Source organism: Pangasianodon hypophthalmus, chromosome 17 (genome assembly GCF_027358585.1).
Source record: "Pangasianodon hypophthalmus isolate fPanHyp1 chromosome 17, fPanHyp1.pri, whole genome shotgun sequence".
NCBI lineage: Eukaryota > Metazoa > Chordata > Actinopteri > Siluriformes > Pangasiidae > Pangasianodon > Pangasianodon hypophthalmus.
The window spans coordinates 4,274,142-4,297,023 of record NC_069726.1 but is presented as its reverse complement, the minus strand read 5'-3'; the positions used below and the strand labels follow the sequence as shown (position 1 = coordinate 4,297,023).

Genomic DNA, 22,882 nt, shown 5'->3' with positions numbered 1-22,882 from the left:
AGGTGTGCTGTGGTATCTGGCACCAAGACGTTAGCAGCTGATCCTTTTGGTAAGTTGCGAGGTGCGGCCTCCATGGATCGGACTTGATCGGACTTGCACATCCCACAGATGCTCGATCGGATTGAGATCTGGGGAATTTGGAGGCCAAGTCAACACCTTGAACTCTTTGTCATGTTCCTCAAATCCTTCCTGAACAATTTTTGCACTGTGGCAGGGCGCATTATCCTGCTGAAAGAGGCCACTGCCATTAGAGAATAATGTTGCCATGAAGGGGTGTACTTGGTCTGCAACAATGTTTAGGTAGGTGGTACGTGTCAAAGTAACATCCACATGAATGCCAGGACCCAAGGTTTCCCAGCAGAACATTGGCCAGAGCATCACACTGCCTCTGTCAGTTTGCCTTCTTCCCATAGTGCATCCTGGTGCCAGCAATTCTTCAAGTAAGCGCCACACACGCACCTGGCCGTCCACATGATGTAAAAGAAAACATGATTCATCAGACCAGACCACCCCACACTCATCAGTGAGCCTTAGGCACCCATGATCCTGTTGCCGGTTCACCGGTTGTCCTTCCTTGGACCACTTTTGGTAGGTACTAACCACTGCATACCGGGAACACACCAAAAGACCTGCTGTTTTGGAGATGCTCTGACCCAGTCGTCTAACCATCACAATCTGGCCCTAGTCAAAGTCGCTCAGATCCTTACGCTTGCCCGTTTTTCCTGCGTCCAACACATCAACTTAGATAACTGACTGTTCACTTGCTGCCTAATATATCCCACCCCTTGACAGGTGCCATCGTAAAGAGATAAACAATGTTCTTCACTTCACCTGTCAGTGGTCAAGCAATCTATCAAGTGCTGCAATCTGGGATCAGAAAAAAAAACAGCAATAGCAAGATCTGAAACAGGAAGTACTGGCCTTTCATCGAGCTGGAGAGGGATATAAAAAGGTTTATATGCACTATTTTAAAGGTAAGAGTAAAAAAAACACTTAATTCTGAAATAGATGGAATGTATGCACAAAGACACAACCAAAAAGTGAAAGAATAATACAAATTTTAAAATGAGTCCCACAAAAAGAGGTAAGTGCAATAAAAGTCCACATTCTCATCAAATTCAGGAATGTTTTGATTATTTTACTATATATTAATAAATTGAAATATACTTTTTGACTTTTTTTGTTACCTGTGCTAATGAAGTCATCTGTGAAAAATTCTAAACTTTGTATTAAATTTCATTTTTGAAATGTTTTAATGAGTGCTAAAAAAAAAAAAAAAAGTTCCATTGTATATTCTGAATGAAAAAAGTCCCAACTTAAACAGTTTTATTTTTGCTTCGAAGGAATAGAAACCTGTGGCCACGCCCCCTTGGTGCAGAGCAGTAAACGCGCGCGACGTGAGAATTCATTCACACTGTGGCTCAGGATCTGCACCGCTGCTCCATCACCACTGTCGGACATCAGAGGAGGTGGATTAACCTGCCTGTTCTCATCTTCGAGGTCTGCGAAAGAACCTTTTCAGTTTGATTATTATAACTGCTATTTTTAATAATAATAAAAAAAATTAAACACTTCTGATCAGGGTCGCGCGCTGGTACAGGCAATTCTGCAGGCGTTGTAGTGTGTAGTGTTGACGCGCATGAACTTCTGACCGCGCTGACTCTGAGGGTTATGAGAGGGTTTCCTCATGCAGAGTGGCCCGGGATCATGTCTCTGTCTGCGGACTGCTCGGCACACGCACGTTCGCCCTCCGACGGCGCGCGCGGAAGCCCGATATCTACCGTCGCGCGCTGTCTCCAACCGGACGCGGCGCACGCGCCACCGAAGGGTACGAACTTTTTCAGTATATACATATATGTATGATTGAGGGTTTTCTTATTATTTTGTAGTTTGCTTTTATATCTGTTGCACTTGAGCATGTTTTCTTACACCGAGTTGCATGCATGAGGAAACATTGCCAAGCCTATTGCACAACTTGAAAATCTTCTCTTATCAAGAGACAGGAAGGAAAAAAAAAAAAAAGCACTCATCTAGCTGAATTCGTTAATGTTCAAACCTCACAATGCTCATGTTCTGAACTTCTCCTAAACATGCACTCTCAGAGAAAAGTACTAAACTGCACCTTTCTTGTACCTGTCACTGGTGAAAATGGTAATGTGAATGGAGTGAACCTTTAAAAATGATTTAAGATACATAACTGGACCTTTAAAAACCAGCCTTACACTACATGCACACACTAAAGGTACAAGTAGATGTACCCAGGGTCAAGGAAAAGGTACAGTTTAGTACTCTTCATATCCATTTGTAATCCAATCAAACTGAATCAATCAATCAATCAATATCAGTAGGATTATTCTCAAAACCTGATTTATTATGCTCGTACAGTATTGAGCATGCTTTGTTATCCAAAGCTCTTAAACTTATAAGCATTATAGATTTATTCATTCATTTACAAAACAAATTTACATACCTGTAAACACCCAACGCGAACAGAGATCATTGCAGCACTGTACACATGTACATTTACTATCCACTGTTCTGTGTATGAGTAATATATGCACAAATAAGTCTGCAATAAAAGACATTTGGATTTAAATTCAATGTGGCGCAGTCACTCATGGCCTCTCAGTGCTCAGGATCACATATCACACATTGCAGTCACCCAGCACGTAAGACACGATTACACAGGCATTGAAACACTACCACTCTGCACCGTTCATTCTTAAACACTCCTTTAATCAGGGCTGACTGGACCTTACTGATTTCAGAGATGTGTCGTAGGAGAACATGAGCTCTGGGGGAACATTTAAGGGGTATCAGATCAAGGCAGCTTCATCCAGTTCCTCCAGAACGTTGGTATGAGCCTGTTTGCTCTAGTCTAAGGCAGGGTTTGTTTCTTAAGTCAGCTGCCGTTCCCTCCCCTCTGAAATCAACCAAGTATTGGCTCACTCCCAGAGCTGAATCATTTCATGCTAATATGTCCCACCCTGATATGTCTGCAAGGAATGTGATGGCTATGACAGAATATTTGTATTGCTTGTTTGCCTCAAATGGGTCCTTGAGGCACTGGTGATAATGTGAAAAATTCAGGAAGCTGTGATAGTCACACCAAAACCCAACACCTGAACTGTATTCTGTCAATACAGCCTTTAAACAGCATTCTTGTAGTTATTAATCTATCTGTCTGGATGCGTAAAATGAATGAGTTTAATCCAAACCTCAATGTCAATTAATCTAATCACAATTTTAATGCAAATGGATTCTATGAGTGGAAAGTTTAGCAGTAAGAAGCTCCGTCCAATAAATAGCCGAAACATCATTACACACATTTAAATGATGAGGTAATAGTTGGATTATGTTCAGAAAATAAATCTGCACTGGGGGGGCGTGTATAGATTTATTATTTTTTTTTTTTACAGTTAAAAGTCTGCAAAAACATTTGAGACTATCTGGGTTAGACAACCATATGGTGGAACCATTGCTTCATGCTTCTTTAATGAACTTCTTTTTCTCCTAAGGAAAAGTCAATGAACTACAACATGGTTCAACCTCAACCACTGAACGTACATTCTTACTCAAATGCTGCACCAATAATAAATCATAATGCTGAGACTGCGGTTATACACAGGCTGAATTCTATAACTGAAAAGAAACCTGAGGTTAGTTAATTATTTTAGTATGAAAGGAGAACTGAATCTCATTTGGAAGACAGTGGTTAGGGCTTTCATGGTAAGAAAGAATAAATCTCATAAATCAGTGATCTTATAGAAGGCTGTTTGTGGAGCAGTACATTTCATTTAATACTCAGAGGTGCCCTATTTTGTGAGTTCCCCACATCCTGCCCAATGGGGCATGCTGATATCATCTGGCAGAACAGAAGAAGGAGGGAGTGTCTTATCTGGGGTACTGACTACATCCATGACCAGTGTGATCAAGCCATAACCTTTGGAGGAGCCCTTAACATCTGTAAGTTCATAGTGCAATAACACACTGAGCTCAGCAAGGCTCCACATAGAGTGTGTAGAGTGTTTACAGTTTTTGTAGTTTGAACCACCTGGACCTATGATGCTACACAACAGAGAGATCTTGCAGAGTCTTCCAAAGTAAATGCAGCTGCAGGGGCAGTACTAAAGCTGTTGTTGTTCTTGTTCTCGTTTTGGCCTTAGAAAATATTAAGGAAGGCCTACAGGCTTATATCCAAGTGCTCGATCAATGAAGCCTCTTGTCCACAAGGCAGTGATCTATCGGAGCAGGGAAACCCATTGTCCAAGCATTGGCCGCTGCATCAATTGCTTTGGGGTGAGATTGTTTTTCTCACCCCTCACTCCTCTTCTCCCTTCTTCCTTTTTCAAGAGGAACGATCTGTTGAGGCCAGAGTTTCCCAGTCTGTGTCTGCAGGCAAAGTGTGCCGCTCCCCCTCCCCAAGCATTGGGCTGCTACTAAGGGGAGGAGTTAATCTGATGCCAAGGCAGAAGTTCGTAGAGCTTGGCCACAGCTGGCATCAGAATTTATAATGCATTCAGGGTCTGCCAGCAGAAAAGCCTTTTTATGGGCTACTTAATCTCACCAAGGACATGGGGAAGAAAACAAGACAGAACAAGTGAAAACTAGCTTTGACTGGAACCTTTGTGGGGGGAAAAAACCAAGAGTGGCAATTACATGTTACAGAATAAAGGCTTGTTCAGCTAATTCAGTATTTTTCATTTGGCACATGCTTTAATTCAAAGCAACTTGTGGCTTAATCAGTGGCTGTCCTGGGATTTGAACTCATAACCTACCAGTGACTGGCATTCTGTTCCTGTTTCCACCCAGAACAACATGCTTATTAATCTTTAATTAACGCATGTGCTTCAGTGCTGTCCAGGACTCTGATCTGACATTTTTAGTTTAAACTTCATTCACCAACATGCTGTTCTTTCTTCACTTTGGTTTACGTTTTTTTTTTTTTTATGTTAACCACATTGCCATAGTGGTACAGTGGGATTTATCCCTCTCTTCTTCCCTACGTAAAGAGAGTGATGCAGCAGCACTGTAGTCCTTTAGTCAACCTCCTCATCTGTACACTCTGCTCAAACAGATAAGCTTCCAAAGCTTCAACTTTCATGTTAATACTGCCATCAACAGCCAAGAAATTAGCACTAGAATCGCTAAACACATCAGAAAATTATATATATATATATATATATATATATATATATATATATATATATACATACATAATATGGGGGGCTTAGTGGTTAGCACTGTTGCCTCGTACCCCTGGGGCTGGGGGTTCAAATCTCGCCTCTGCCCTGCATGTGTGGAGTTTGCATGTTCTCCCCGTGCTTTGGGGGTTTCCTCTGGGCACTCCGGTTTCCTCCCCCAGTCCCAAGACATACGTTGTAGATTTCTGTACTTGTGTGTGTGCGATTGTGCTCTGCAATGGGTTGGCACCCTGTCCAGAGTGTCCCACGCCTTGTGTCCCGAGCTCCCTGGGACAGGCTCCAGGGGACCCTGTGTAGGATAAGGAAACTGGATGGATATATAATATGTTTCAGGGTGGACTTTTCCTTTAAAGGTAGGGTCAGTGATTTTTAAGTCAGTACACTTTCTGTATTATTTGGTGAAGTTTTAGTAGAGTCAGTGAAATATGTGTTCAGAGGACATCTGATGAGCCTGAGGCTCTGTAAACAGGCGGAAAAAAAAACAAATGATGTGGACCACCAATGTCCAACCAGTAAGTTTGTGTTTTTGCATGCCACTTCAGAAAGCTTCACCCTCCTGCACTAAGCAAATCCATCATCATGTGCATTTTTAGGGATGTGGCTTTGAAAAGAGGACTGAAATGAGAGGATGTATTTGTTTAAATTTCGAGTCTCAAAATAGCCTGCTTCAGCTATAATTGCTGACTATATCTTTGAAAAACATTACTTTCTGCTTATAGGGCTTCCAAGTAGTAATCATCCTATAGGAGAAGAGTAAATCTTACGTGCTGCATCTAATCTCTCCCCGTGCCTCCATGTGATCAAGCTGGCTTTGACTCAGCTGCTTGTCATTTTCAGCTGAAAGCTTTTAACCTTGGAGCCTGCAGCTGATGTGTGGGCTTACAGAAACATGTCATGATCCACCCCCTCAGGCTCCCACTGGCACAGGAACATTATACACGACTGCTAACATGACATGAGCTTGTGTCATGTATTTGTGTCAGTGGAATATTATGATGAAACTGGAGTTAGGCACGGTTGCGTATTTTTTGCACGGGTTCATTCATGCAATCAGTCAATCATGTAGCAGCAGTGCAATGCATAAAATTGTGCAGACACAGGTCAAAAGCTTCAGTTAATGTTCACATTAAACATCAGAATTGGAAGAAAAATGTGATCTCAGTGAAAAAAGGCATGGTTGTTCTGCCAGAAATGCTGGTTTGAGTATTTCAGAAGCTGCTGATCTCTGGGATTTTCACACATAACGTTGTCTAGAGTTTACACAGAATGGCTTGGGGGGAAAAAAACTCCATTCAGCAGCAGTTCTGTGAGCGGAAATGACTTGTTGATAAGAGAGGTCAGAGGAGAATGGCCTGGCTGGTTCAAGCTGACAGGAAGGATGCAGTAACTCAAATAACCACTCTTTACCACCGTGGTTAGCAGAAGAGCAAGAATCTGAGCACAGGCTCACCAAACCGGATAGCTGAAGATTGGAAAAACTTCACCTAGTCTTTTTCTAATCTTAAACTATACTTAAAGACCCAATTAATGTTTTTAGTAGAGCAATATTTCATGAAGATAGACTAGTGTGAGCCTAATCACTCTATTCATCCCTATCTAATGGAAGTTGCACCAATTTTCTACATTACTTGCTCATTAAATAAGAGACTGAAAGATGTGCCAGCATATGTGTAGAGAGCATTGTACTGAAGCTCCGCTGTTAAATGGTCATCTTTAAATTGAATTTGGACTTACTGTATGTAACATGCAGTACTCGGTGGAGGTTTGGACTGTGCAAAACAGAGAGAATGCTCTCACCGTCTGCTGTCAGGTCTGCTGTTATTTATCACTGAGCACATGGACGTCAGCTTTGAAACTCGCATGGACGCTCTCTCCAGGGACAAATCGTGTATTGAAAGATGCAATATCCAAATCGAGAAAGGGTCAAGCATTGGCAAAGCTTTAAGCATTGCCAAAAAGGGTATGTGTGATTAGTCTGTGCTCCACTTTGACAAAAATAGCACATCAGGAGAGGTGGCATAGGGCCTACTGGCTGGATGGTGCGGAATTTGATTACGTAATACCATGAGAGGAAGCTTTTTGCTATTATATTTATTTCATGTTGTGTATAAGATGACATTCTGAATATATATATATATATATATATATATATATATATATATATATATATATATATATATATACATAATATTTTTTAAAGGCTGGTAATTTATATCTATGACCAGTAACTATTACATTTGGTTGACCCTTAAACAAATGACCCAGACAAGGGAACTGGTGATCCGTCTCTTCATTTCCAAGTGAGACATTTAGAACGCAGACGCCGACAGCTTTAACCTCTACAAGGAATGCGAGTGTCTATACTCCACCTACGTGTTAGGAGTCACCTTTCTCATACATGAGTTCATTGACTGGAACAGTAGCGACTAAAAACTTGCTGCATGGATAATGCGATTTGAAACAGAGCATGAAGCCCTTAGCAGTAGGATTATCTACGTCACTGGAGCACAGAGCTGCCCATGATGCATCAGTCGGCCACGTAAAAATATTACAGCTAAGCAAAATGGCTGTCATGTCATTGCCGGGCCACACAGTCACATTGCTTGGTTCCAGCTCCACATTGCAAACGGATACACATTTTTTACATTTCAAGTAATCTCCGGTTAAGATTAGCTCTGGAGACAGACTACATGAGGAGAGTGCTGTTTATTTTTGGCCAGAGACAAGTCTGTGCTGGGATTAGTTTGACCCAGGGCCAAGTGGAGTGTCAGTGTGGTTCGCACCTCCAAGGCTGTGTGTCTCACTTTTGCCCTGGTGCAACCTTTGATTCTTGGGAACGTGATGATGGAGGGCTTGCGTAAGGATCACTCGAGCTGAAGGACTCCATTCATACAGTTGGTGGGCAGGGCAGGACCATTTATAGCTCTGAGAGCTTTAAAACATATATATATACTTTTAATAGACATATAAATAAAAATAGCTTTATTTATTTATTTATATATGTAAGTTTTTAAACTATTTGTTTCTTTATATATTCAATAAATGGATGTGCCAGTAACAGATATCAATCTAAATGGAAATGGCCATTTTTTCATCTTTCACTCTGAATCATTTAAAATGAATCCCGAAGGCCGAATCTTTTGAATTCAAACTCTCATTTCACTGTCAAAAATAAGGTGCAGGTAAATGTTAGTTCCTTGAGGTAAAACCAGTGTAAATGTACCCTTAAAGTTATGGCACTGATCCTTATGGTCTAATTATGAAGCTTAATCATGCTCCTCTGACCAATGGTACAAGAGATGTTTCCTTAAGGGTAGCACTTACAGAACCAATTTCTTTTTTAGAAAAATGCTTTTTTACTGCGCAGGTTGTTCATTTGGAGAAAAAGATGTGAACATGTGTACAATTTAGATGTGTAAAGCATTCATTGTTATATAGTTATTATAATACTTAGTATTAGTTGTGTTTAGGTTAGTTGTGTGTGAAGCGTCTATAGCCGTTCTCTACAGTACAACCCTTTTATTTTTCTATTTCAGACAAACCAGTACTTGCTGCTCCGATGTTCGTCTTTCAGAGGATGACAGCTGCAGTGAAGGTAAGGCCCTGAAAGGCATGTTGACCAAATATTAGCACGTTTGATACCAATCTCTTACAAATAGCTAGTTTAAATGATCATTACATTCGCACAGTTTGTTTTACTGAGGCTCAATCAACCTTATGTGTGTGTCTTTATTAGAGGACAGCAGAGGAAGATGGGACTGGTACGTATGTTACACAACAAGTACACAAACTGACTCTAGTTGTCTGTGTTTTGAGTAATCCATCATTGGTTTCTGCTATATTTTTAGGAGCATGTGTGAACAAACGCATCAGATCGCTCACCTATCCTTCTTTGAGCAGTCGGAACAAAAAGGGTATGGATTTGAAAAGAATTTTTTTATTTTGCATAAACACCAGTTCCAGTTCCTGAGTTCTAGGTATTTTAGTCAACAGGCCTCATTTGCATTTTTCTTTTTAGAGAAACTCTGTACATATGAAACATGAAATTATCAAATCAGGCTATTGGCAAACAAAATAAAACCCACAAAAATTCTTTTTGCCCCAAGCAGGTCCCTGTGGCGTCAGCAAACGAGTGCGGTTGGGTTCTCTGTCCTTCCCACCGCCTTTACAGGGTAAGCAAGCTCTCCCTCTTTCTCTTTCTCTCTCTCTCTCTCTCTCTCTCTCTCAGCTCATACACAAATCAAGGTATCTCTGACGCTCACTAGTTTGGGATCCAGAGGAAGTGACAGAGTTGCCATACTTACCTACCTCTATTTAGGTTAAACCCCCTGCTAATTCCATCCAGTTTAATGATCAACTCAAAGCTCGAGTTCCAGTCCAGGCCTCATTCCCTGGTTTCTGTTTTCAGACCCCCTAACAGAAATGATTCTCCCCTTTAGTGGGCCCTCGCTGTGGGGCAGAGTGTGTGCTCTAGGCCTGGAAGATCCAACAAAAGTGTGTTTCATACACTGTAAACAGCAATACCTGTGTTTTAGCTCTGAACGAGTGCTTGGGGACATAGCCAAGCTTGATTAACTGCAAAACAAAGAGGGATTGCTTGGCTGAAACACTGTGTTTTTTTAACACTTCCTTTCTCACAGCGTATTAATGACTAAAGCAAATGGCTGTTTACATCATGGCTTCTCCCACTGATTAGTCACTGTATCACAGGGTGGGGTGTTGAGTCATTATTGGATAAATTTCTTTAGTAATTCACCTGAATTCATTGAATTCTGTATACTGCTTTTAACAGTGGCCATTGTCACAAAGCAGCTTAACAGAAATATATAAATTCAGAATATAAATTTTGAACTTATAAATTTATCCCTAACACCAAAATAGACCAAAAATAATTTTCAACAAAAACACAATTAGTGTTACTTCAGTAAATAGGACCAAAGTATTTGTGCAAGAAGTTCTATTTAAAAAGGCATCCTAATTTTTGAGAGAAAATATAAATTAAATGTAAATGTTCTATCTTTTTGTTTTTCTTTACAGTCCCAATATCAAATGTGTTCATGCCATCAACTTTGCACAACCCAAACCAAGTCTCTTCCTCCACACGTTAGTTTTTTTTTTTAGCTTTGTCTTGTATTTTTCTGCTGATACTATTTACTTTAGTTTAAATAGTTGAAAATTTTCGTACAATAATATACAGTAACACCACTGAATGTGTTCACTTAACACTTCCGGTTGTGCTTTGCAGCATCGCCACGGGGCAAGGTGAAGAATACGGCGTTAACGCCGGCTTTGCTGGTGGCACCTGAGCCATGGACCAGCCATGATGTGCCTCGTATTAGACAGGTATTGCATAAATTTCACACTGCTGAGCTCTGCTTGCAATTATTCCCCAACATGTAGGTACAAAGAGGTACTCGTGTTTCTTGGGCAGCTTTTGCAAACTTATTAAATATCTGCTTTGAAGTTTCATACGCTACAAGTTAATACAAGTTGAAGCAGAATTGTTTATTGTTTCTCAGTTGTAAAGCTTGCAAGCCTGTTCAATAAAGTTGTTGTACTTGTTCCTCCAGGTTGGCCTTAATGCAGATGGAAACCTCTCCAGGGTTACGTTTGAGCTCCCGTCCTCTGACAGTGCCTTAGAACAGCAGATGTTACCCCAAATGAGCAGGTCAGCTTGATACTCATGATGGTTACACAATCAGAGGAATAACCGTATATAAACAGCAAATTAACACACTAAGTCTAACATGGTCCAAACCAGATGGAGGACCACAACAACAAATGCTACCTGTAATAATAAACTGTAAATAATAAGTATAACTAACAAATTAATACTTAATTATATAGTAAAAATGATAAATAATAACTTAGAATTCATAACCACTATTTAAATAGGCTCTATTTCTTTGATAATGGATAATGGAGTTCTCTAGCTAAACAGGTTCATAACTGGCTAAAGATACAAATTCCATAGCGAGGATAAATTACCTAATCATCCAGTGGCTTTTCACCAAATTCAAGAACAAATATGCCTTATGTTTTCAGCAAGGAAAAAAAAACTCCATCAGTCCTGCATTCTTCTTCCTTTTATTAGTATTACATATATTACTCTCTTGCTTTCTCTCTCCCCTGATTGGTTGCTGGCTCTTGCCTGTCACTGTGTATTCTTTTTTTAGACACTTCTTTTGTGTCTAAATTTGGGGCATGATGATGTTGGCATCTGAGCTGGCGCTATGAGTGTGAATTTCTTTTAGAGGACTATCAGGGTGACTCACAGCAGTTCAGGAACATTGCATTATGCAGCAATTTTTGTCCCTGACTGAATAATTATGTCTTGCACAAATTTTTGACAAAGAAAATCCCACGCAAGCCCATATTAGCTCCATATTAGCTCCATATTAGCTCCATATTAGCTCCAGTGAAACTTTTTATAGGAACAGTAGTGTCACTGTTTGGAATGCTACTTGGGAATAATGTCACACAGCTCGGCCCAAAATGGATCAAATACACAACTCAGAAGTTATGATTATTTGCTAGTGATTGGAAGGGTATTAGTTTAAAACTCCAGCACTGCCACAGAGCTGCTGTAAGTAAGACCTTTAACCCTTAACTGCTAACCAACAGTTAACCTAATGTAAATTGCATGCTGACATAACCACATACTGGCTTTAAATGACTTCATGTAGCTATAATATTAATAAAGAGTGGCTCTGTATATAAAATCAAATTGGCTATACCTCTGAACTACATGAAATAAGCAAATACATGTTTTGCCTGACTACATTTCACACAAGTGGAAAATTTGTATAAATTTGATTTCACCCCAAGCATCTCTTTAACAACAGGCAAAATTTAATTATACTTCCAGAAGAAGTTGCAGGGTGATTCAGATATAAGACTGAATCCAGGGATCTCTTTCTTTTTCAGAAATCTCTCACAGACAAATACTGCTGTCCCTGGAAGCATCCAGTTTGTGTTTGGGGAGAATATGAGTGAGAGGGTACTGGTAAGTCTAAAATCTTGTTTCAGCTCATGCTGAATATAGTTATTTTGTGCTATGCTTTGGTTCATTTTGTAAGCATTTTGCTGGACTAATGTATATAGACTGTCTCTCAGAGTCCACCTTGTAGTGAGGACAAGTCTGAAACGGACTGCAGCTCGACCGACTCCGATTCCTCCTGCACAGAAGACACTAACACAAGTATGTGATTTGTTCAGTGGTTAGGCATGAAAATGGGACAGATTAAATTTAACTATATGATTTGATCATGCTCTGCCTCATATTATTTGGATAAATGTGCCTGCCAAATGGCACTTATGTACACATAGATCTATTTTAAAGAGGATCTGACCGTTTAAACCCAAACAACCAGAGTACTTCCAACTGTCAATCATTCAGTTTCACAGCATTTGAAACCACCTAGTGGTTGAGTATGTGTACTGATTCTCCACAGAGTATTATCATGATCTAAATGTCCTTATTGTCTCTTATAATAACTACCTGTCTCTTATAATAACTACCTGTCTCTTATAATAACTACCTGAACAAGATACTCTAAACAAAATTATGAACAGGGCTGTTTTAAGGGTCTCATACTGGCTGATACTGAATTCTGAATACAAAGCCCTTTTAAAGAACTCAGAATATTTCATCCATCAAGTACAAGGGATTTATTTTGGTACAACAGTACAAAACAATATAGCAATACAATTACAAAACAATATGTAAGGAATAGAACATGACCTGGCATATTAGTAATATAGGCCCCATTTTATTATTTTCCTAAAACAGCATGTCCCAAAGTGTTTATTCCTCTTTTACCACAGCAATTTGCCTACAATAAACAACACTGTGCTTTTTAACCGTTTATAGTTACATTTAATGTTGTGGAACTGTTGCACTGTGGCGATAACTGAAGGAACGTTTGGTATCTGCTACGTCTATAGTGTCTGCACAAAACACACTATGGGAATCTGCCGCAGCCCACACGGCGGCCTGCAGGAGACGCTGTCTGCTCAAACAAGTGCAGATCTTCACAGGAGAGGAGAATGAGAGCAACGTTGTCCAGGTCCGAATTATACATGTTTATTCCGTTTGGAAATAACTTAATGGTGGCACCTGTGCAGGATGTTCTGAGACTGTGACTTTGAAACCTTTTAGCTGACGTGCAAGTTGTTCGTTTTGGAGAGGGGAACCCATTCGTGGAGTGAGAGAGGGAGAGGAGTCTTACGACTGAACGACTTGCAAACTAAACATAAGGGATGTTTGCAGTCAAGGATGGGTAAGTAATGAAACTATAATGTAACTGCAACTCAAAATCGATTCTGTTATTTTATCCATTCTCTTTATATTTCCTGAAATAAAGAAATAAAAGTTTAGCAATTAAAAAAATGCTTAGACAAGGAAGCCCCCCGGCCAAGGATAACGCTCAACATGATGCTGCCACCACCATGCTTCACTGTGGAGATTGTGTTCACACACAGAAAATCATTTAATCTCAGATTTGACTATGTTTATACAGTAGTCTCTGTGAAACTGTTTCTCCACAGTGATGAGGCACCAGGGCAGTCTGAAACTGATCCTGAACACTAAGCTGTACCCGCACACACACCTGCGGCGCCCGGCACGCAGGAACCTACAGGTGACAGCCACTGACTTGGAGACCCACAGTGTACGTGTGTTCCTGGTCCAGGCCAGTGCCCGAGACATTGCCCGCCTCTATGTGGCTATTCACCACAGACTGGTGGCCCTACGCTGCAGTACTGCCATGTTCAGGGACCGAGAGGGACACTGCAGCAGTGAGGAGGACAATGACAATGAAGACGAGAAGGCTAACAAGGAGGCGCTCTTAATCACACACACCAGATCTGGTAACAACTACAGCTACTATACATGTCATTTTAACTAGTTCTGTTCATCGTTTATCAATGAACTCCACAATGGCCCAGTCAATCATGTTTTACACTTAATATATCTTTATAGCCTCAGCCATTGAAATATAAATTGGGGTCCGACTGATATCAAATATTCAAATATTAACAAATATTATTTATTTCATGGACTTAGCAATGCACACTATTGGACAGTACTCAGGTAAAGTACAGTTGTGTCACTCAGTGTCACAAAGAAGCCTATAATATGCGTTAAAATGTATATTATATAGCCATGTCTACTGTTTATAAGTCATCAGTGAAGCCCTGTTTAAATATTATGACCACATACAATATTATATTTAAAACCAATATTATGTTTAAAAGTAGCTTTTTAAAATTGGTATTTTATTTTTGACAAAATGTTCATATTAGTTGCACATTTAGAGAAACAGACTCCCAAAGGTATACAGTAATAAGATGGGATAAGAGGGAATACAATCACCCTTTCATTTTAGATTTTTTTTTTTAAAGGGTGATTTTTAACATATTTCCCCTCATTGTTTTTAGGTTTAATGACCTGAACATAATCCCTGTAATATTTATGTTTCATATCCTGTAGAGAAAGAAAGCACATCACGGTTTCATGGGGGAAAACCCCCAAATACATTATAGTGTTGTTCCACTTAGTAAAATTTTTAATTGGGCTATCCTGATCCTGATTGAACATAAGAGTTATATTCAGATTGTTTTCTGGAAAGAAGACGACGAAGAGGACAGTCTATTTTAGAGGCTTAATATATATACACACATAGAAACAAAAATACTACACACAGAAATGACAGTAATGAATTAATAGTGGTTTAATGTCTCTTTTCTCTGTAAAAGTGTTAATAACTCTTCTCGTATGTCTACTTATTACCCATTTCTCTTCCTTCCAGGGGATTGTAATTGGAGGAACAGTCATTCCAGACTCCATCCATGAACATCCCACTGAACCTTTGCCATCATGCTTCTGGACCCAGCCATTTTGTGAATATCAAGATCATCTTAATTTAAACAGTATGGAGGCTTTTTTTTGTGTAGCTGCCTGCGAAATTTATGAATAGTATTAAACACGGTCTATTACCAAGTACAGTTTTGCTCAGGTTGGAGACAGTGATGCATGCATCATCTCTACAATATAAATTTTTTAAATTAGATATTTTTAAGGAAAAAAAATTGAACCAGGCACAACAGTTATGTTTATGTTGTTCCACTTTTAGAAAGAGAATCATTTAGACCTGAACAGAACGTGTGTTAGAGGAAACTGTTGTTTATATTATGCTGTAATTTCGCTTTATTTTCGGTTATTTCTTCCTACTGGAGCGGTCTTTTTGGTACAAGTCTACAATTCTGGTGCTCCAATACACTTGAAACAACCCATGATCCACCTGAATCAGCCCATGATCAGCTCAGTTTATGATCAGGTTCAGTACACCATACTGGACCACATTTGAGCTCGTCTGTGACGGGTGGAAATTAAATGAGTGTTTATGGGTTTAAATGAGCGAATTGCAAATGTTCTTATTTGTACTTAAGTTCACACTATACATTCACAAGCTCAGAGACTCTGACAGATAACTGTGAAACTGTGACATCCAGAGGATCTGGGTCATGAAATATCTATGCAAACTTTAAAACAAATTCAGATGGAATTTAAAATGGGCCAATTTTGGGACAACTACTTCTTTTATTTATTCTCTGATTTCTTTCATAGCACTTTGTCAGAAAGGGGTTCAAATGACCTATGCGTTCTGTTGCTGAACACAGGCCTACTACAGGTCCATTCAGTCTCTGTCTGTGCCAATTATTTATACTGTGACTGGCAGATATCTGGGCTCCAATAAACAAGGGACTTCTGTTTCCATTCTACCTCATGAACAGTATTTTACACCATCTGATCTTCTGCACTGACGTTTTGGGCCTACGCCGGTCATGTTAAGAAAAGCTTATTACCTGAAACCAATGTTAGAGTTTTATTCTATACTTCAACCCTGAAGGTTTAAAAGACTAATTCAAATAATGTCCACAGCCACATTTCTGTCTATGAATTGCATTTTTATTGGAAAATCTGCAAAAGACAAAAACTGTTATTTGCCACCTCTTATACTTTTAAGAGCTAAAATATTTGGAGGAGGATTACATTAAAGAGTTGTGTATATTTTTGTATATGTATTTAATGGATTAAATACCTAATTTTAATACATGGAAGGCTTTGTCTCTTTTTTCATGTTCTCTTTAGGTCCCTTTCAATGAAATCATATTTCTGTTCAATGGTTGTTTCTAACTGGTCACAAGGGTGTTAATTAATTTTCTATAACAGGTTTTCTGTGAGGACATGTTTATTTAGCATATTTGGAAGGAGTCTCCAGTATCGGTGCTTTCTAACATAAGTGATAACAGGATGGATGATCCACAGCATTAAACATAAATATAAACAAATAAAAAGTATGACATGATGATTTTCCCATAACAGCATGCTTTATTCCTCTTGTACCAAAGCAATTTTTCATCAAGTACAATTTTTTGTATTTATTAAAGTATAAATAGTTCTTGGCTGAAAACTTAGTGACCATTATGAAGCGCTAACACTGGCGACTCCTTCCATACTTGTTAAATAAACATCTCTTTACAGAATATTTCAATATCAATGATATGATTTCTCTGTTAAATGAAAACACTGTTTATTGTTAAACATCGATCATATAGCGCATCCGCCATACAAGTCCTTGTGAATAAGTTGTTATTATAGAAACAACGTATTAGAACCAGAGCATTCATTTGAACCTGTGAAATTACTGTTACTGTAAATTAATCAACACTTTCTGACCAATCAGATTCAAGAATTCAACAATGCTGTAGTAAAATAGCTATCAGCCTCGCACAGAAAAAAATGCTATTTGACTTTATTAATTCTTGAAAAAAGTAGATCATAGTCCTGAAGACAGCAATTCCCTAAAGCCAAAAATCCTTCTGAATGTGTAGACTTGTCTCAGTGTACACATTACACCATGTCATTTATGTATTTAAAATTGTTAATGGACCAACAAACCAGGAACTCCATTATACCTGCCACTATTCTGTTACTTCTACAGAAGCAAAGGTTTTTACTGACACACGATACCATTAAGGATTCATTTCTAACCAAGCTATACCATATTGCACAACTTGATCAGTGTAGTGTTTAAGCAAAATAGCCAACACTGTGCCAACAACAATAATCAGACCTTTGCTGAGAAACCAGCATTCCAGCCACGGCTCTCCTCAGCAGTTTCAGCCTGTAATTACTCTGGACATCGCGTGGGGAAAAGCTGAGCTGCGTTTCCTGGGCAGGCTGCTTCACTGGTTTAAGATTTTATCCTGTAAATTGTGCAGTGGAAAATAAGCACATACTATCCCCACCCTTAAGACTTTGAAGCCAACTTAGGGATCCAAGTTAAAAAAAAAAAAAAAAAAGTTTAGAAATATTTTAAGCATATTGCTAGTCATTTTGTGGCAAAATATTGGAGATTAATTAATATGCATGGAAGTGATTGAATACCCAAGCATCCATTATTTCAAGCTCTGTGATGCAGAAGATAGTCCATACAGCCTGTTAATACTGCCATAGTAGAGTCTCACACTGGAAGACAGAGCTTTGCTTCTGTGCCAGTGCTGGCTGCGAGACTAAGGGAAATGAGTTCATCTGTCTGGAAGACGGGCTTGATCGTACCTGATCACTAGCACGAAAGAGAGAAATAGCAAAACTAGGGCATACACACAGCAGCACAGTATTAAAACCTTAAAAAGCAGACAAATTTCCACTTCCAAACCAAGAGGAGATTATATTTAGCTTTATTTAATACATTACTGAAATGCACATATTAGTACGCACTGGTCCTTGTCAGTAAAAAAGTCAATACAAAAAGTTACAAAGAAATGATGATTTGACAGTATGACAGTGTTGCCAGCACAAAAAGGAAGGCTGGTGTTAGCCTATAATTGTGCAATGATTTAGTGATTTAACATTCATAAGGCCCAGGGCTTTGGCTTCCGTTCCACAATTCAGTGTCTCGCCCTGCTAGCCCGTTCCGGCTCTGTTTCAAGTGCTTCTGCCGAGACAAAACAAGAGGCTCTCTGTTCCTTCTGCAGAAAGGGGACAGAGTCGACACAGCTGATTAAGAACTGGCTCCATGAGCTGTGGCATCATTGAGCGCACTTGGAATAAATATACAGAGCTGGATGCAAGGAACTTGATAGCAGCAATTTGTTAGCTTGGCTGAGTAGTCCAGCACATTGGACTTGTATTTAAATGCTTTCATTTTTGACACTATTGACGGTCGAGTGCAAAGGTTTGCGTCCTAAGATTTTAAAAATGAAATCAATCCAGGGCTACATCATCGGGAAAATATTACGACCCTCTCAGTTTCCAGCTCTGAGGAAGGAAGTGTATGACTTGTACAATGGTTTGTACAAAAATATTACAAATGTGAGGATCTAAAAGCTGCTCAGAGGATATAGAAGAGTTTGTTTCAAGTTATAAAGGGCATATATGTTATTAGCAACTATAAATTCTACATTAATACATTTTACATCATTAATATTTGAACTGTTTATTACACAGAATGAAGGAACATCTGTGAAACCTACCACACAAAATGTATTGCTGGTATAAGCTAAACTGGCTTCATTTAGTTCTATAGGATATGCAAACTTTTGCACTTAACAGTCTCTCCAACATACCAAAAAACACCAAAGCTTACCAGTGGTCAACTTCGGCGTCGTCAAACTGCCCCGACACTCCAAGAGCAGCCGAGTCTGTCTTTGCTTCATCTGCAAGGGGAGAAATGTTTTAATGGTTCACCAACACTATAAATACTGTGATCTTGAAAAGGGATTTGGAACAAGCCACAGATAATTTATACATCACATCTTCTCCCAAATGGCTTTGAGTACTTAACCACATGTTGGGGGAATTCATAGAAGTCATGTTTGGCAAAGAAGCATGCCCACACTGGTCAGAAGATGACAAATCATAGCTTACATATCAGCTCAAAGTTAAACTGACTAATCTATATCAATAACCTGAAAATAAGTATAATAAACATGAATTAAAGCCAAAGGGCTGATGAAATTCCAAATATGGCCACCACTTGGTTAAATTTTAGTACAGCAAACCAAATGAGATCATTGGCTAATTGCAAAAACTACAGAATGTGTGTGCTATTATTTCAGACTGGAAACCAAAACATCACACAAACGTGCTTCTAGGTTGTAAAAGTGTTTTAAACCGTCTAGTGCAGCGGCTGCGTCCTCGCTCCTGACTCCAGCCATGCAGCGCTGTGGGGCCGAGGACTGACCCAGTGTCCCTTCCAACCTCTCCAATGTGGCCTGGCCTCCCATGGTCAGCTGAGACATGCCCTCCTCAAACGAGTAATATGTGGGCAGATCGATTTGGCCTTGTTCTGTGAGCCAGTTATATAAAAAAAAATAAATAATACAAGATAGGTGTTCATGCTGCATTTGTTTAATCTGTCATTGCAAATTTAGTTTTAAGAAAAGCCTTACCGGCCTCCTCGACATCATACTCGTCACCATCGAAGTCAGAGTCGGAGTCGTCTGGATCGGGATGCAGGGCTTGGCATTCGGACATGGCCATGAACATCTTCTCCACTGCAGCTCAGATAAGATAGGAGCAGTCACAAAATATGGACAGAATGCATCATTTTGAAATGGCGTGTGCTAAACACTTACAAGATCCTTTATCGTTTGGAACAAAGCGGATCTCTGTGAACGCGCCTGTGGAGACGTCGTCATCGTCCTCGTCATCATCGCTACTGCCATCTGCTTCCTCTTTGGCCTTCACCTCATCATCCTTGGCAGCTTCTTAAAACACCAACCACAGCATGGTATACACATGAAACAACTGCGAAGGATTGTATCTTTAACGCAGTGTAAAAATATTTCAGTAGACCAATCAGTACTTGTAAAAAATACTGTAGCAATTCAGTAACTCCAGGCTTCTGTAACAGATCCTCTGTAGTGCTTCATCCAATCACATGCATTTGTGTGAATTATTTAGCTGAAGGTAGCTCATTGGACCAGAGACTAGCTACAGGGCTAGAGCAATTAGATCAGAACGGGGAGATTTTTCAAGGTTTTTCATTTTATTTCCCCTCTCTCTTATTTCATTAGCAAACTGATGACATGGCTTATCTAAAAAAAATGACAAAAGCAATATTTAAAGACAACTAGACAAAGAAGTAAATGTTTATTCACCATTTCAAGTTCAAAACATCAGTCTAAAGTGGTAACGTGAAGCACCACTATGAAGCAAAATATAACCACTTCAAATTGTCTTATTTATAGCCATGGATTAATGGTTAAAAAAACATAACTGTTGTCGCCATTCAGTCATGTCAGTTACTTATCTGAACCTTTCTGAAGCATGAAATTGTATGTAACTGGACTTCATTTCTCAGGAACACTTCAAATAAAAGTGTGTCGAATAAAAAGAAAAGAAAAGCTTAGATCCGTAATGCTGTTGAGGTTGGTATGCACTGCCAAGCGATCTGTTGCCAAAGCACAGCCTACATAAAAAAAAGAGCTGCTTTTCAGATACATATCACAAAAGAGCACAAGAGAAGCAACTGAGCATGAAGCACAGTTTTCCCAGGAAACAGCTGGCTTTGTCTGTTAGACCACCGGAAAGACTTATCCAAAAGACTACCAGATTAAAAAAGTTAAGCACGGGGTAGGAAGGTTGCTTTCAACAAGACCACACACTGAACCTTGTCTGGGTACACACTTCTCAAATGTAAAGCCTGTGATTATGCATGTGCGCTGTTATGGTTAATTAAAAAGTCAGGATGGATATTCCAAAGTCTGACGTCATGCTATAAACCACAATGGTAAGAATACGACTCTTTCATTCTTAATGCCTAACTGAGAGGTTGAGAGCTTGTCAGTCCACTCATTGTAAACCTGTAACCATTTCTTCTGCAGCATTTATATTTTTCTTGACTTTCAGCTCCTGACATACCTGAGCCTGAGGTAATAAATACTATAAATACATCTGACTCAGCTATGTTTGGTGCTGGAAAAGAACTGCCTTTTTTTTTTCTTTCCAGTCATCAATCTGCATTCATACCTTGATGCCTGGAGCTGACCTGGACGTACAGATGCTCTGCAGGATACGCGCTCAGGTCACGGGAGATGGCATGGAGGCTGATGGAGGGATAATCTAGAGAAAATCCTACTCCAGACCCATCAACCCAGGATACACGACTGGAAAGAAAAAGCATATTTAATAAAGGACTGGCAACAGAAATCAAATCTGACCTTTTCTTCTTTATTTTTTTTTAACATTTGGAGGCTCTTTTTTTTTTTTTTACATTTTGATGCATGACAGAGTTGCATTAAGGCAATAATATAGTTTGAAAAGTCATGCAAAATAGGTTCATCTCTATTGAACATGTATGGAAAAAAATGTTTCAGAGGGGATTTGTTTTTTGGATGGCTAACAGTTTTATATATATACACACACACACACACACACACACATTATATATACATATGAGAAGCAGCACCTCTGTTTTGTTCATGAAAGGTTTAAGCTGCACAAGGAAGCAGATAATTTCTATTAGACACTGAGTGAAAAAACAGCCATTTTGTTACTCTGGAAAAGTTTGCACATTTGGCAGATGGTTTCTGCAGACAGTGTAAATCAGACTGTAACTCGAACACAGACTCTGAGGTGGCAGAAGAAGCTGCACAGGATTGAAAGCCAATTTCACATCTCGATTCTAACATTGTGTGTCAGGGGGCTTTATATTTACCTTTCTGCAACACAAAGAGTTCCTGAGCCCAGTCTCTTCCCGTCCAGCACGGCGGTAATGTCCACTTCCTCATGTCTCACTCCTTCTCGTGGAGGAGAAACATTCTGCAGCACCACCATTCTTCCAAACGCTGGACTTCTCCTACCGGTAATTCGCTACTTCAAACAGCAGGATAAAGCACGATTTACACGAGTTTCGCCATGGAGAAAGAGTGAACGAGTGCACAGACGCCGGGTTCTTTCTCTCTCTCTCTCTCTCTCTCTCTCTCTCTGACTGGAGGTGTGTGTTGGACCTATACACTACTGGTGGCGTGTTTTAGGGGCGGGAATTAAATAAATAGGCTATTAACACTGATCTGAAAACAAGCCTCCATTTTAGGTTATGTTTTTATTTTAATTTAGCAAACGTGAACTTTTCAAAAATAATTCGCCGTTTTTGTTCTCCACTGAAGGAAGTGGTGAGATATTTCCCGGAAGGCAGTCGTGCTCACCTGGAAGTTGACAGGTGACCGAGCTGTAGCTAAAAGACCTCGTGCTCAATTTAGTTTTAATTACTTTTGTTTTAATTGACATGTTTAGAGAACAGCTTTTAGTAAACAGGCTTCTGCCCCGCCCCTGCCTGTTCAGAAACTCCGCCCCCTCACCCCTGCCTGCTCCAGAAACTCATTATTTTTGTCAGAAACTCCGCCCCCTCATCTCAGGAAGCTGGACAAATAGCGCCATCTCTGGCTGTTAGCTAGTTTGATATGAAGATTGTCAGATTTAATATTTAGTTCGCTAAGTAGCTACTTTTAAAAGAAAGCTAAAAACCTATAAATAAAAACCTCTTTAATTAAGCCTTTGCTTAAGCCTAAAATTTTGTATTTTACTTGATTTTTGCATTTTCTTTATTCTAATTTGTAACTTTATTTCATTATTATTACTCAGTTATTTTCTATCTCATGCTGTG

The 22,882-nt window shown here is 39.4% G+C and overlaps 2 protein-coding genes across 10 annotated transcripts; one reads left to right on the top strand and one right to left on the bottom strand.

Annotated features, from left to right (window-relative positions):
- The first annotated feature begins 1,401 nt into the window (after positions 1-1,401).
- Positions 1,402-16,321, top strand: LOC113544879 (ran-binding protein 3). 8 transcript variants are annotated; one of them, XM_026943927.3, is made up of 15 exons: positions 1,421-1,500; positions 1,583-1,828; positions 8,741-8,799; positions 8,941-8,965; positions 9,053-9,118; positions 9,311-9,376; positions 10,242-10,307; positions 10,450-10,547; positions 10,775-10,872; positions 12,132-12,210; positions 12,309-12,405; positions 13,152-13,273; positions 13,366-13,486; positions 13,755-14,075; positions 15,017-16,321. In XM_026943927.3, the coding sequence occupies exons 2-15, from the start codon at positions 1,672-1,674 to the stop codon at positions 15,058-15,060; spliced, it is 1,419 nt and encodes a 472-aa protein (XP_026799728.3). In that variant the 5' UTR covers positions 1,421-1,500; positions 1,583-1,671; the 3' UTR covers positions 15,061-16,321. The 8 variants fall into 8 exon arrangements, with proteins under 8 accessions (XP_026799731.3, XP_026799729.3, XP_026799730.3 ...); XM_026943928.3 differs by having other exon boundaries at positions 1,403-1,828; positions 9,314-9,376; XM_026943929.3 differs by having other exon boundaries at positions 1,403-1,828; positions 12,321-12,405.
- Positions 16,322-17,934: 1,613 nt separating this feature from the next.
- On the bottom strand, positions 17,935-22,505 carry LOC113544702 (methylosome subunit pICln). Of its 2 annotated transcripts, none has more exons than XM_026943613.3 (7): positions 21,935-22,505; positions 21,247-21,383; positions 19,851-19,982; positions 19,665-19,775; positions 19,388-19,561; positions 18,860-18,929; positions 17,935-18,242 (listed from the first exon to the last, which is right to left on the bottom strand). In XM_026943613.3, coding segments are annotated over exons 1-7 (744 nt in total). In that variant the 5' UTR covers positions 22,054-22,505; the 3' UTR covers positions 17,935-18,241. The 2 variants fall into 2 exon arrangements, with proteins under 2 accessions (XP_026799414.1, XP_026799415.2); XM_026943614.3 differs by having other exon boundaries at positions 19,665-19,769; positions 21,935-22,492.
- Positions 22,506-22,882: the final 377 nt, after the last annotated feature.